This window comes from Lactuca sativa, chromosome 5, assembly GCF_002870075.4.
Source record: "Lactuca sativa cultivar Salinas chromosome 5, Lsat_Salinas_v11, whole genome shotgun sequence".
In the NCBI taxonomy this organism is placed as follows: Eukaryota; Viridiplantae; Streptophyta; class Magnoliopsida; order Asterales; family Asteraceae; genus Lactuca; species Lactuca sativa.
The window spans coordinates 62871814-62887209 of NC_056627.2; the positions used below are offsets into that span (position 1 = coordinate 62871814).

General features: G+C 37.1%; 1 protein-coding gene across 1 annotated transcript; it reads left to right on the forward strand.

Annotated features, from left to right (window-relative positions):
* Positions 1 to 12852: 12852 nt before the first annotated feature.
* LOC111880958 (pentatricopeptide repeat-containing protein At5g18390, mitochondrial-like) lies at positions 12853 to 14214 on the forward strand. The gene has a single exon (XM_052763978.1). The coding sequence runs from the start codon at positions 13525 to 13527 to the stop codon at positions 14110 to 14112; it is 588 nt and encodes a 195-aa protein (XP_052619938.1). The 5' UTR covers positions 12853 to 13524; the 3' UTR covers positions 14113 to 14214.
* Positions 14215 to 15396: the final 1182 nt, after the last annotated feature.

The window sequence follows — 15396 nt, forward strand, 5'->3', positions numbered from 1 at the left end:
CGATTGGATGCGTAACATCAAGATGGCGCTTAGATTCGAGGACAAAGAGTATGTCCTTGAAAAAGAGCTCAAAGAACTTGATGAGTCCAAAGCCACTCCCGAAGAGTATGCTGCCTACAAGAAACACTATGATGATGCTACCAAAGTGGCATGCATCATGGTTGCAACCATGTTCCCAGAATTGCAGAGGTACTATGAGGACTACTGGCCTTTTGAGATGAACAAGGACCTTATGGAAAAGTACCATAAGCGAGCTCGTCAAGAAAAGTTTGAGGTAGTCAAGTCACTCATGGCTTGCAAGATGAAAGAAGGGGAATCGGTTGTATCTCATGTGCAAAGAATGCAACGCTACATAGAGCGTTTGGTCAAGCTCAACATTCACTTCGATGAGGAATTGGCCATAGACATGGTCTTGAACTCATTGCCTGATTGTTATGGTCAGTTTATTTTAACTTACCATTTGAACAACACTGAGCAGACACTAGCCCAATTGCACAACTTGTTGCAGACAGCTGAGGCAGGGATGAACGGTAAAAGTATACCTTCTACACCTGCAAGTGCCCCTGTCTTGGCCATTGGACAGGAAAAGGGGAAGAAGAGGAAAGGTCCTCCCACGCAAAACTGGAAGAGCAAGGCTCAAGCTGTGTCATCTAGTAATGGACCGAAGGCTAAGCCCAATGGTTCCACTCCCCATGTTTCTGATCCAAAAGAGGCAATTTTCTTTTACTGCAATCAAAAGGGGCATTGGAAGAGATCTTGCCCACAATATCTGCAAGATATCAAGGATGGAAAAGTGAATCCATCCTCGGCAGGTATTTACACTATTTCTGCTAATAACTCATTATCTTCTCGTTCATGGGTCCTTGATACAGGATGTGGTTTTCATATCTGTTCTGATTTGCAGGGGCTAAAGGAAAGTGAGGAGATAGAGCATGGGAGGATAAACTTGATCATGGGGAACAGAAAGTCTTCACCAGTGACCAAGATCGGAGTTTATCAACTATTGCTTAGTAATGATGTTAGATTAGACTTAATAAATTGTTGCTATTCGTCTGAGATGACGAGAAACATTATTTCATTTCATGCATTGTTCAGACAAGGTTTTAAATATTCTTTTAATGATTTGAATGGTTCAATTTCTGTTTCTAAGAATGGTGTTTTTGTGTTTGAAGCTTTACCTTGTGATGGTGTGTATGAAACAGTGACTTGTGTTGATAGCTTAGGAAATAGTGTACTTAATATTGACTTGTCTAATAGTGTAGACAAGTCATGCTTGTGGCATTGTCGTCTTGGACACATTAACAAGAAACGCATAGCCTAACTCCAAAAGGATGGAGTATTGGAATCATTTGACCTAAAATCAGATGATATGTGTGAATCTTGTCTTTTGGGAAAGATGACAAAATCACCATTCACGGGGTCTTGTGAAAGAGGTGAAGGTCTGTTGGATCTCATACACACAGATGTGTGTGGGCCCTTCAGATCAACCACAAGGGATGCTAATCGATTCTATGTGACTTTCACTGACGATTATAGCAGATATGGTTACATCTACTTGATCAAACATAAGTCAGAAACCTTTGAAAAGTTCAAAGAGTTTAAGCATGAAGTCGAAAATCAATTGGGCAGAAAGATCAAGATACTTAGATCCGATAGAGGCGGGGAGTATCTTAGCATCGAGTTCAACGACTATCTGAAAGAATGTGGGATAGTCTCACAACTAACACCTCCTAGGACACCACAGTTAAATGGTGTGGCTGAGAGGCGTAATCGAACCTTGTTAGACATGGTTCATTCTATGATGAGTCGTGCCTCGCTTCCTATTCACTTCTGGGGGTATGCCTTAGAGACAGCCGCCCACATCCTCAATCTTGTCCCTACAAAGAAGGTTGCCAAAACACCTCACGAAATGTGGACAGGGAAAGTTCCCTCGTTAGCACATATTAAAGTCTGGGGTTGTGAAGTTTTCGTAAGACGAGAGACTCACGACAAGCTAGCAGCTAGAAGTGAGAAATGTGTTTTCATTGGTTACCCAAAGCGGTCTTTTGGATATTTGTTCTACAGGCCTAGTGAAAACATGGTCTTTGTAGCTCGAAGAGGAGTCTTTCTAGAAAGAGAGCTCATATTCAAAGAGGAAAATGGGAGTACCATTGACCTTGAAGAGATTCAAGAGTTAACCAATGAAGGAACCTTAGATGACACTAGCACTCAACCAGAGGAAACTATTCATGTTGAACCAGTTGATAAATCATTACCTCTTCGAAGATCGACTAGGGTGAGTGTGCCACCTGAGTTGTATGGTTTTCATATTACTTCAGATGGTGACACATTCATAAGTGACAGAACATTGGTAAACTTAGATGAACCAGTCACTTATAAGGAAGCAATGGCAGGCCCAGAGGCTTCCAAGTGGAAAGAGGCAATGGACAGCGAGATTAAGTCCATGTATGACAACCGAGTTTGGAATTTGGTTGATAGTGCACCAGGTCGTAAGACAGTTGGGTGCAAATGGATCTTTAAGAAGAAGACAGACATGGATGGGAATGTGCATACATTCAAGGCTCGACCGGTTGCAAAAGGTTTCACTCAAACCCCATGGGTTGACTATGATGAGACCTTTTCGCTAGTAGCTAAGATTAAATCTATTAGGATATTGCTTGCCATAGCTGCCTTTCATGACTATGAAATCTGGTAGATGGATGTCAAGTCTGCCTTCCTTAACGGGAAGTTGGCTGAAGATGTTTACATGAGTCAGCTAGAGGGTTTTGTTGATGCAAAGTTTCCCAATAGAGTGTGCAAGCTTGAGAAATCCATCTATGGATTGAAACAAGCATCTCGCAGCTGGAATCTTTGCTTCCATGAGAAAGTCAAAGAGTTTGGTTTCTCTAGAAGTGAAGATGAGTTTTGTGTGTATATCAAGGCTAGTGGGAGTATAGTAACTTTTCTGGTGTTATATGTCGATGACATATTACTCATTGGTAACGACGTTCCAACCTTGAATGAAGTTAAATCTTGGCTTGGAAAGTGTTTTGCCATGAAAGACCTAGGAGAAGCCGCCTATATTCTTGGGATTAGAATATTGAGAGATAGAAAGAAGAGACTAATTGGACTTAGTCAAAGCACATACTTGGATAAGGTACTAAAGAGGATTAGTATGGAAAATTCCAAGAAGGGAGAGCTACCTATCCAGAGCAATACTAAATTGAGTAAGACTCAATGCCCGAGTACAGATGAGGAAATAGATGACATGATTCGTGTACCTTATGCTTCCACTGTCGGATCGATCATGTACACTATGACATGTACTCGCCCTGATGTGACCTTTGCTTTGAGCTTGGTCAGTCGCTATCAGGGAAACCCAGGTAGAGCACATTGGATAGCCGTAAAAAATATACTCAAGTATTTGCGAAGGACGAAGGACTGGGTCCTTGTGCTTGGTGGCAATGATACTTTGAGAGTAGATGGTTACAGTGATGCCAACTTTCAGACGGATAGAGATAACTTCCGTTCTCAGTCGGGCTGGGTATTTTTACTGAATGGAGGAGCAGTTACTTGGAAGAGTTCCAAGCAAGATACGGTGGCTGATTCTACTTGTGAATCAGAGTACATAGCAGCAACTGAAGCGTCGAAAGAAGCAGCTTGGTTGAGGAACTTCATCGGAGATCTCGGAGTTGTTCCAACCATCCAGGAGCCTATGAAACTGTTCTGCGATAATGAAGGAGCGGTTGCCTTGACAAAGGAACCGAGAGATCATGGTAAAACCAGACATATCGACAGAAAGTACCATTTCATCAGACATAGAGTAGAAGAAGGCCATATTATAGTGAAGAGGGTGTCATCTGAAGATAACCCAGCAGATCCCCTCACAAAGGGTCTGAGTAAGGCTAAGCATATTCAACATGCTCGGAGCATAGGACTGAAAGATGATATTAGTTTTAGTAGTTAGATTAGTTTTCTGAAACTTGTAACAAAGTAAATGTAATTGACTTTTGGTGATTAAATAATAAAGTATTATTTTTAAGTTTGGGTTCTACCTTTTGTCAATTTTTTATTATTGTGTTTCATTTTTTGCATGTTTTACTTCCTGAATAATAAGATTATTCAAACTCCACAGTCGCTCGTACTTTTGGAAGTAAGTAGTGAATCAAGACTGTCATGAACTGGATTGTAGATTGTCTAAGGATAGACATGGCAATGTGTTTGCTGCAACGTTCATGAGTACTCAGAAATTGAGATTTGAGTATTGGATAAAACCTCACTCAGAGTATTACTTCATGGAATTCATCACGAGTAATACTGAGACAATAATATCTTATAATCTTGAAACAGAGATATATGAGTTGTGATTTGCAAGTCGGCTATGCATTGGTGATACGAAAACGCATCAGTAAATTGGTGTTATAAAACGTATTATCATGTATGGTTTGATGAGTAAAAGATACAAGCATATGAGTCAATGTTTATTCGTTCCTTTTGCCCTAACGGGAAAAGCGATATCTGTGGGCCCCTCGATGATTTGGTGTTGACTTATGTGCTGGGCCCAGCCAGGACTAAATTGATGTGTTCAATTAGAAGTCCTACATCATCACAAATCAGGAATCGGGAAACATAGATTCTGGACAAAGAGGTTGATTGCATTCCATGTCTTTTGTCTAGGGATATCTAGCAGAACGAAGGATTATATGATCACTTATCTTAGGACACGTAACTGACTGGGTCAGAGTTCGGCATCAGTTTTTTTGGAAGCTACAATTTGCTGGTCAAATTTAGAAGGCATACTAGCAATTATAGTTACAGACTTATCCAAGTGGGAGACTGTTGGATTAGGTGTCTAAGCCCATAACTATAATTGGTATGTACTTGAATTGATAGCAGCACAGTCCTTTTGGGTTGCCCTCAAACCTAGCAACCGGACAAGGAAATTATGAAAGGAGAGATATTAATTTATTATAAGATTAATAAATTAATATAAATGAATTTATTAATATGTTAAAAGATTAATATATTAATAAGAAATCATTTTGTTTACTTAATTGTTAGCCAAAAATTAATTAGAATTAATTTTGGGGTTAAAAGAATTAATTATAAGGTGCAGGGACTAGTTTGCCATTATCTAATAGTTGAGTGGAAGGCTCTAGAACCCCCCTTGGATAAGGGTGGGCGAAATCTTTAGGGGAAACCCTAATAATTTCGTCCATAGGGGCTTGGATAAGGCCCTTGGGTTTGCTTAGGCCCTAAGCAAAGGATAACTAGGGTTTCCCCTAAACCCTAGATCCCTCAGCTATATAAGGAGCCTCCTGGTTCATATTTTGGTCACTCTTTCTTTTGAAGAAACCCTAAGGGCCAAAATTTTGCATACTCCCTCTCCCCTCTCTCTTCTACTTTCCTTCTTGCTAGTTTGGGTGTGACTCCATTAGAGGCATTACACTTGTGGTGCTAAGCTTCCAAGAAGATCAAGATCAAGATCAAGGGAATTATCAATTGTTTACTATAACAATCGAAAGGTATGTAATTACTAAACCCTAGTTTATAGATTTCAAAAATAGCCTCTCTACTCTAGGGTTCTTGTTTTGCAATTCAAAGTTGTATGTTCAATAGTTAAAACATAGATCCAAAGTAGGTTGCATGTGAACTTAGGAATTGTTTTCTAGTTTATTTGTTTTACCTAAAACCCATCAGTAGCTTCCAAGGTAGCCATGCAATCACCAACAGAGTATTCCTCTACAAACAAGCTTGTTGTGTCTCCATGCTTTGACTTATATCTCTCTGCTTTTGCTAAATCCCTTTCCTTTCTAGCAATCATTGAGTCCGACCATGCATCTAAAAGGATATCATACTCAGAGCTTCCATCACTTTTTTTTCTCTCTTCTTGTACCAGGTAGACCCTCAATTTCCCCTTCCGTCTTACATTTTCCTTTTCGATTACCCCCATCAAACACACTCTCGCCAACACTAACTACATCTAGGTACTCATCCTCAATTCTACGCTTTTCTTCTAATGTTTGAGGAGCACAAGTGGATGCATTATGAAAAGCACAAGAAGCTGTAGAACCACTGAACACAAGATTCAACAATGGATATATCTTGCAACCCTTTTTCTTGAATGTTTTAAAAACTTTATCTCGCTGCAATATTTGGCATAACAATACCTTACTAGTTAGTATAGTAAGCTAAAATTAACAAATCATCAAGCTTAAAAAAGTTTATACATTAAAATAATCATCCCAAATAGTGTCATTAGCAAATACTTTTCCAGATGCAGCATCCCATGTGACATGTGTATGGTTGATCAACCCACTAAACTTCGTATGCACAGATCTCATACGGTGGTATTTTCCTTTCAACTTCTTAGGGTCATATCTTATAGCAAATTTCATAAAAATTTGTTCATCAATTTCTACCCAATCAGTTCCTTTGAAGATTGGAGCCCCATTAAGATCTCTTTTAACTATTTTGTGTAGAATATCTAACAACTACTTTTTGCATTCTTCGCTCCAATCCATAGCATCACCGTTGTGTCCACCCATCTATATATCACCCAAATTTAAACCAATTCCCCACAACACGATAATGACACAAAAAACAACAAAATCCATACAAAAAACAGCACAATCAACACAAAAACAACACAAGAAAAAAAGCTTAAAAACATCACAAAACAACTCAAACAACACATTAACAGCAAAATCAACAGAAAAACAACACAAAACAACATATAAATAACAAAATTAGCGCATAAACAGGACAAAAACATCACACAAACAACAAAGATATACCACTAAGATGTGTAAAACCTTTTGGATTATGGGAATAACAAAACATATTTATATATGTAGAGTCCAAATGTAACATGGTACAGAGGAAAGAGCAATTGAAACACCTCCGTATTACTATCAAATAGCTCTTAAATGATATAGAAACCAAAACATGTAGCCTTGAAAAATCTACAGGTTACTAAAAGATACTACAAATAAAATAAATCATTTAGCATAATTTATAACAAACCAAATTATACACAGTCAAATGCACATTTGATTATTAGTTGACATGAACAAAAGGGGCAAATTACACTACTTTTAACTTAGTTTTTTATACCCATGACCCTAAGGAAGAAAGGTTTATACAAGCTTGTAATTTTAGGTTAATTTATTGATTCCTCCATAAAAATGATTATTATGTGATTTTATCAACTATAGAACCTAACACCTATGATTGGAAAAAAGCAAAGATGAAAGCATAACACATCATTCTTATAACTGACAAATCATGATCAAACATAAGATAAACCTAGAAAATTTGCATTGTTTATTTCTAGTTTTTCTATTTGGGTCCCATTGTTATGATAGTTTTAATATTGGGTGTTGAGAAATGGATGCTCAAAGGGAACTCTACAGAGAAATAATTATTTAAAATTGTGACTCAAACACCTCCAGATTCTTTGTTGAAGTGAACAAGAAGCAAATAATAAGAAAACCCGAGTAATAATAATTGGTTATGTTCAAAATCCTGTGAATTCAGAAACAGGTAGTGAATAAGAAGTAAATCAGAAGCAATGTTCAAACCTCAATGCTTGGTGATGAATCAGAAGTAATCCAAGAACCAAAAGCTCCGATGGTCAAATGGGTGAGATGCCCGAAAATTATCACTCTAGCGACCGGTGCTCCGACGATGAATCAGAGGCGAGATGGAGGAGACGCTCGATGCTTGAATCACACAATGGAGAGAGCAACTGATGTAGGGTATCTGTTAGAATGAACACGTATAGGCCCAATATGTTGGAATGAACGCGTATGTAACACCAATCAAATTGGGGTCAAAATTAAACTTTTATAAAACCATAATTGGTATGTACCAAGTGGTAGATATCATAATGATGTTTCCAAAAATATAAAGAACACTAAAATCCGAGTTATAACGAAGAAGTTATGACCGATCGAAGATCCGCGACAATACCAGTAAAACACTGTTAAGCGTAAAATGCGAAATTCCAATAAAATACTTTTTAGCCTTAAGTATCTAAATGAAAGTCGTAGATATCATTAAACCGTGAACATACATAAAAAGGACGCCCAAATCTGACTTCGTATGAGGAAGTTATGATTTTTCGAAGTTTCGGAATAGCGGTAGACAACTAAAAACTCGAAATAGAGATCGAGTGATTTTTAGCCGACACAACCTAAACGGGAATCGAAGGTCTCATCAATAATAGTGCAACGGTAAAAAGACAGACGAAAACGGACATCGGATGAAGAAGTTATGGATTTTTAATGGACTTTTCCAGTTCCGGCCTGTTAAAAATATAATATTAAAAATAAAGTCAAAACTAGCCGACGGAGTCTAAACGAAAGTTGTAGATTATATTCCCACCTACGCGTGGATATAAAAAAAAGTTGAAAACGGAGATCGTATGCGAAAGTTACGCCATTTAGAAGTTTGATTAATCGGATTACGCCAAGCGTAATGGGATACGCCCAGCGTAACCGGATGCATGAACTGCCTCGGGTTACAACCGACCTGACCAACACTCAAGTGCCATACGTAAGCGCTGACGTCGCGTACGCCCAGCGTAACCAAGTACACCCAGCGTAATCCCTCTTTCAGCACCCTATAAATAGAGGTCGAGGGCTGCCGGGTTTTATTTCTCATTTCTTCCTTCCTCTCTCATTTTCGCATCGTTTTGTGTGCAAGTTATACCACGAAGCCCCGGTATCATTCCCGAGACCCGAAGCCCTGAAGATCCCGATAAGTGAATTTCCCGAGCCGAAGCTCTGCCCGCGTTAAGCCCAGTTTTTCACCCGAAACCCGAGGATACGTCAAGAAAGGTCACTCTTAGAAACGAAACGCTTCCCGATTCACCTCTTATCAAGTGAGTTCATACCCCCACAACCACACTTTAAATGCTTTTGAAACACTTTCAAGGGGGGGGGGGATACAAGTAAACACACGGTTAAAATCCTGTGAAACACCAATCTTTTGCTATACTTTTCGTACTATTATTTTAACTATCATATGAAGTTGTTATCATGCAAAACACTTCACAACACAACTTTACCCTCTTGGGATACAATATGTTTTGTAAATGAAATACGTTTTATTTATACGTTTGCATACTACATCATATCAAGGGTAACCATTTCAACTATAACATGACACTTTTACCAGAAAACTCAACTCATCATTACGCCTTTGTAACACAGTAGAAAAAGAAATCATTTCATACAAACGATTTTTCATCATATTACTCGTGAACTTATTGTTAGCAATCATGTGATGTCATATGGATTTGTTTGTACCAAACGAAAGTCCCCACCTATAACCAGAGTCTCATGGAGGGAGATCGTGACAAGTGTGTATAGATCTATACGGGGCTGGCGACTCCGCACCCTGACTGTTAGCTACGGTCCCCGGGGTGACAAATGTCAACATTAGGTACTGCGTCTAGTATGGTTATGAGGAACTCACAACACACAGGAAACAATGAATCATGCACGTAGTAATACATAACTCAATCATGCTCGGGGGGGGGGGGGGGTAATAACTATATTATATGGTATTATCAGCATGTTCAGAATTCAGGATAAACACTTCCACAACTAGTTTTACTTAATAATAAAACTACACATCTTCATTTCTAAGCATGAGATATTTGCTTACAGGTTACAGTCTTGGTCATTTAAGACTGCATCTCATTTAGGAAAATATAGGATTTTCCTGGTTCAAACATTCACTTTATACAACAACGATTCACAACCCACTTTATTAAGAAAATATCGGATTTTCTGGAAAACATACACGGACTTTCGAATGACATACATTTTATCAAAACACTACTTATGAACTCACCAACTTAAATGTTGACACTTTTTCTTTGAAATAACTTGTATTCTCAGGAAATCGCTAAATCAGGTTAGCAACTGCTTTTGAAGACTCACGCTCAGGCGTTAGTTTAATCTTTTGGACATCATATTGTAATTGACTTTTGCAAACATGTAATACTACAATCATGTAAACTTTTCAATTATGTATATGATGGTTCTGTGTACTTTCTTTACTATTCATTTGTTATGATACTGTACATGACGTCCTCCGCCCCCGAATGTTTCCGCCGTTCAGGTTTGGGGGTGTGACAGCGTATAGGCCCAATTTTCTAAAGACATCGTGGAAAATTTTAGAAAACGAAAACTATGGAAAAGTGATAAAATGAGTTTTCTAATTTGCACACAATTTGGAAAAATGAAAATTTTTGTTTTCGTGGAAAATTTTGGAAAACTTGACGAATCAAACGTGTTTTCAAAATTTCTGTTTTTCTTAGAAAATTTTCCTGGAAAACTGGAAAATTTTCCTGGAAAACTGGAAAATTTTCCACAACCAAACGCACCCTAAAAATTTTCATTTTCATAGAAAACTTTGGAAAACATAACGAACCAAACACGTTTTTAAAATTTCTGTATTTCTTGGAAAATTTTCCACAACCAAACGCATCCTTAGCTTCTTTCGCTTATATTTGAGCGGATTGTAAAGGAAACAAAAGTTAAAGACATTTCTACCCTTGGCCATCTTCATCTATTCAGCAAATAGGGCACAGAGATGGGACTTCATCTTCTCGATCAAGCAAAAAAGCTTAGGGTGCGTTTGGTTATGAAAAATTTTCAGTTTTCTAGGAATTTTTTCAAGAAAAACCAAAAATTTGAAAACGCGTTTGGTTCTTTCAGTTTTCCAAATTTTTCTAAGAAAATTAACATTTTCAGTTTTACAAATTGTATGTAAATTAGAAAAGTGATTTTTTATACTTTTCTAAAGTTTTCCAAATTTCTAAGATGGAAAATGAAAACTTCACTGATTCGAACCAAACACATTTTCTAAAATTTTCATTGAAAATTGAAAATGAAAACTCAACTTTATTTTCTGAAAACATTTTCTTAGAAAATGAAAATATTTTTCCACAACCAAACGCACCCTTAAGATTTTCTTTCTACATCTACATCTGTGACTTCATCATCTCCTTCTCCGCCTGTAATTTTTCCTGCCTGCAACTTCATCTTCTCCTTCTCTGCCTGTATTTTTTCCTTGTAACTTTGAATTTATCAAGTATAAAATTCTAAATTGAAATTGTTTATATTTTTTACACACATTGTTGTTTTGATTAATTACAATCCTAATTACAATGCATTCATTGCATGATTCAAATCCACTCACCATGTATCATTAATTTCTCATTCTTTACACAGATTTTACCTCGGTGTCTACCCTTTCATCCATGTTTTTTTTCCTGGATACATACAATTGTAGTATTTTTTGGTCTAATTACATTGACTTCATGTGATTTTCTTGGCTCGTGGTATGGTTTAGTATTTGGTCTAATTACATTTTGTAGTTATTTTCCCTTTTATTAGTAATACAAATTTTGTTTTTACTTCTGATTTACGTAGACTTCAAGTGGATGATAAATGATATAACAGTTACCATGAGCTTTTAGGAAATAATGAGATTAACTTCAATCTGATTATCTGACCTGTGTTATAAATATAATCAATGTTTGATGTTTAATGATAGATTAATGCTTGATCTTTAATTGTTAATGAGATTGAAATACTAATATTATTATTATTATTATTATTATATGATATACATTATAGATTGTAATTGATGTATTTATATATAAAAATGTTTATTTCATTTCTTTTCATTTCCTTCTAACTTGATGCAAAAACATAAAAATGTTTATTTTCTTTCTTTTCATTCCTTCCAACTTGAAAACACAACTAATTATTTATTTCTTCTTTCTCTTTCTTTTCCCTCCCTCTCTTTAATTTTAAAACTCGAGAACACCATGTGACTCTCTGGATCGACTCTCTCTTATGTGTTGTATAGGCTCACCAAATCGATACAACCAAGTTACTCCCAAAAGTCTCTCTTCTCTTCGTTTTATATTCACTAGGTTATAAAAAAAAGTACTAACCTAGTTTTAATAGTATAAACCATAAATTTTGGATTTTTGTGAAGTTACACAACTTCCAGATGATTTTGTGAAGTTTTGTTTACCATAGTAAAAAGCCTAAAATTGCCCCTTTCATGAACACTTACTTCGGATAAAGAAAAAAAAAAGCATAAAACATAAGAACCTTAATATTTGTGCTTAGAGTTCTCTTTTTCTTTGCTCCATTAGAGGTAAATATTTTTATTTTTTTTTTCTTTTTTTGAGTTAAGATTCACATATATACTAGTCATAGAAATAACTAAAAACCACAAACAAAAGTGCAAAACTATCTCTTTTTTAATTTTTATCTATTATTTATTATCTTTGTTTTCCTTTAGGAGAAAACGGCCCAACCCAAATGCTTCGACATAATATTTTATTTGGGCCTGGCTTTGGCCCAAGTGCCCAACCATCGTCTCCTCCTTCGTCCCGACATCCCCTCCCTCACTCCGTCGCAGCAGAAATCGTCGTCGTTAACGGGTAATCAAAGATCTCTTCCGCCACAGAGGAACACAACAACCTTTCATATCGATAAATTACAATGGCGCAATCACACGTTCCTTCTCTCAAATTCAACTCTCTCGTCTTCTCTTCTACAAAAATCCCTAATTCCGAACAGAATCTCCCCCTTCGTTCCAGGTATCAATTCAAACTCTTGATAATCCTTTATAGCAAAAAGCATATGTTTTTCTTGGTAAAATTGTTCAGTGATTTTGGATCGACATTAGCATCGATTTAAATTTTATCCATGCATCAAATTTATTGAATTGCTGAGCAAACCGTGAAATCTGGAGTAGAAAATACATGACACATCCATTTCCAATGATTCTCTTTGCAAGATTGACGACGGTAAAACGAACCACAACCACAACCACCGCCACCGCCACGTTCTCCATCAACACTGCTTTCAGAACCCTCAAAACCGCCATGACAGACCAGATGAGTAATGGCAGGGCAAGAGACCACGGAACAAACGACGATTATTTTGCTACAATTCATCACATTTCCAACATTGTGCGCCGTGATATCTACTTAGAAAGAACCCTAAACAAAATGTGCATTTCCAGAATCGTCAATTCAGAGCTTGTTTATCGTGTACTCCACAGCTGTTCCAATTCAGGTATCAAATCTTTCTGTTTCTTCAATTGGGTTCAAACCCAACACCCCCAATACGAACCTACAACCGTTGAATTTGAAGAACTCCTCAAAATCTTAGCCAAAACCCGCTATTAGGAGACCATGTGGAAGGTCGCACACCAGATGAAAACCCAAAAACTCCCAATTTCATCACCCGTTGTTTCTTTTATAATCGAACATTATGGCAAAAACGGGCTTATCGATCAAGCTGTTGAGATTTTTAACAAATGCAAGAACTTTGATTGCACCCAAACCACTGAAATACACAATTCCTTACTCTTTTCCCTTTGTGAGGTCAAGAATTTTCAAGGAGCATATGCTTTGGTTAGAAGAATGGTTCGTAAAGGAATGACCACAGATAAAAAAAAACTTACTCTATTTTAGTCAACGGGTGGTGCTCTGCTGGAAAGATGAAAGAAGCCCAAAGCTTTTTAGAAGAAATGAGTCAAAATGGGTTTAATCCACCTATTCGTGGTCGTGATCTTTTGATTGATGGCTTATTGAATGCTGGTTATCTTGAATCAACAAAAGGGTTAGTGCGTAAAATGAAAAAAGAGGGCTTCGTATGTGATGTCACCACATTTAACACATTATCAGAAGCTATATGCGAATCAGGTGAGATTGATTTTTGTATTGGTCTTTACCATGATGGTTGTAGATTAGGGTTATGTCCTGATATTGATACTTACAAGATCATGATCACTGCAACTTCAAAGATTAGGAAGATTGATGAGGCGTTTATTGTTCTTTATAGATCAATTGAAGATGGGAATAAACCGTTTCCGAGATTATATGCTCCGATTTTGAAGGGTCTTTTTAGGAATGGAAGGTTTGATGATGCGTTTAGTTTTTTTAGTGATATGAAGGTGAAAGGGCATCCACCAAATCGACATGTTTATAGTATGATTTTGAAGATGTGTGTGCGAGGTGGGATATATGTTGAAGCTGGTAATTATTTGATGGAGATGATTGAGTTTAAATTGTCACCAATGTCATGACATTTTGATATGGTGACTGATGGATTAAAGAATTGTGGGAAACATGATATGGTTAAGAAGATAGAGCAGTTGGAAATATCATTTCACGGTATGTGATTGTGAGGTGTTACATTGGTTTTGTGATCATTCATACAATTGTTTTGTTAGTTTTATATTATATACCCCAATGATTAATTGATTATCATTACCATATTGTTGGTGAAGTATGAGTTTCTATTTCCAGCCTTAAACATTGTGATGTAATTTGCGATATCATTGTCATATGTATCATTAAAGCCTTATCCCTACTTACAGTGACCCCTTTTCCTCACCATACAAATTTAAAGATTAGGCTAAATGGTGTGGATTCGGCGTAGCTCGGCATTGGCCTCGGTGAGCTCGGCAAACACCGTGCCGACCCCTCGGCTTGCCGAGCTCAGCTCGACAATTCGGCTACTGTTCACCGATGAGAGAGGTTGTATTGGGATAAGGAAATAGAAGTTGGAGGTGGTCAAATGTGACTATTTTTTCAAAAAAAAAAAAAAAATTCAAAAAATCATTTTTTTACCTTAAATACATACCAATCTTTCACATATTTTACCTTACTTCACAACCTTCAAATTATCTCTCAAACCATTTAACTTTTTTTTTTTTTTGAAAAAAATAGGTTTCTCCTCCAACCCAAAAGCTCAAAAAAAAAAATACCAAACGAAACACTCAAAACTCAAACATCTCACCTTCTTCACCAACATTCATCCAAAACCAACGCGACTGACCTATGTATTCTCCACCGAATCTACATCTTGGTGGTGTTTACTACTCATTTCAAAGCCCCAAATCAACCTCAATACCAAAATCAAGCGCAATACCAAAATCAACCTCAATTCCAAAACCAACCACAATTTCAAAGACAACTCCAGTTTCAAAACCAACTACAAATAAACTTCTCATCCCAAATTATGCATGAGTTCAATCCATTTGATGATCTTCCCGAGTCCCCAATGAACCACCAAACCAAATTTGAAACTGAAGCGGAACCCGAAGTCATCCCGAAAACAGAATCTGACCCGAATAAGAATCCACCACAAAAAAAGTGGAAGAGCACCTCCAAAACAATGGACATCCGCCAAAGAAAAGACGTTAACGTGTGCTTGGGTGGATGTTTCTGAAGATCATGTGGTTGGAAACAACCATGATTGTTCAACTTTCTTCCGGAAAATCACGTATCGGTTTCTGAACGAGATGAATCTTGGTGATTACCGGAAAAGACCAAGTTTATTCTACTGTGGCGAAATGTTAACAAAG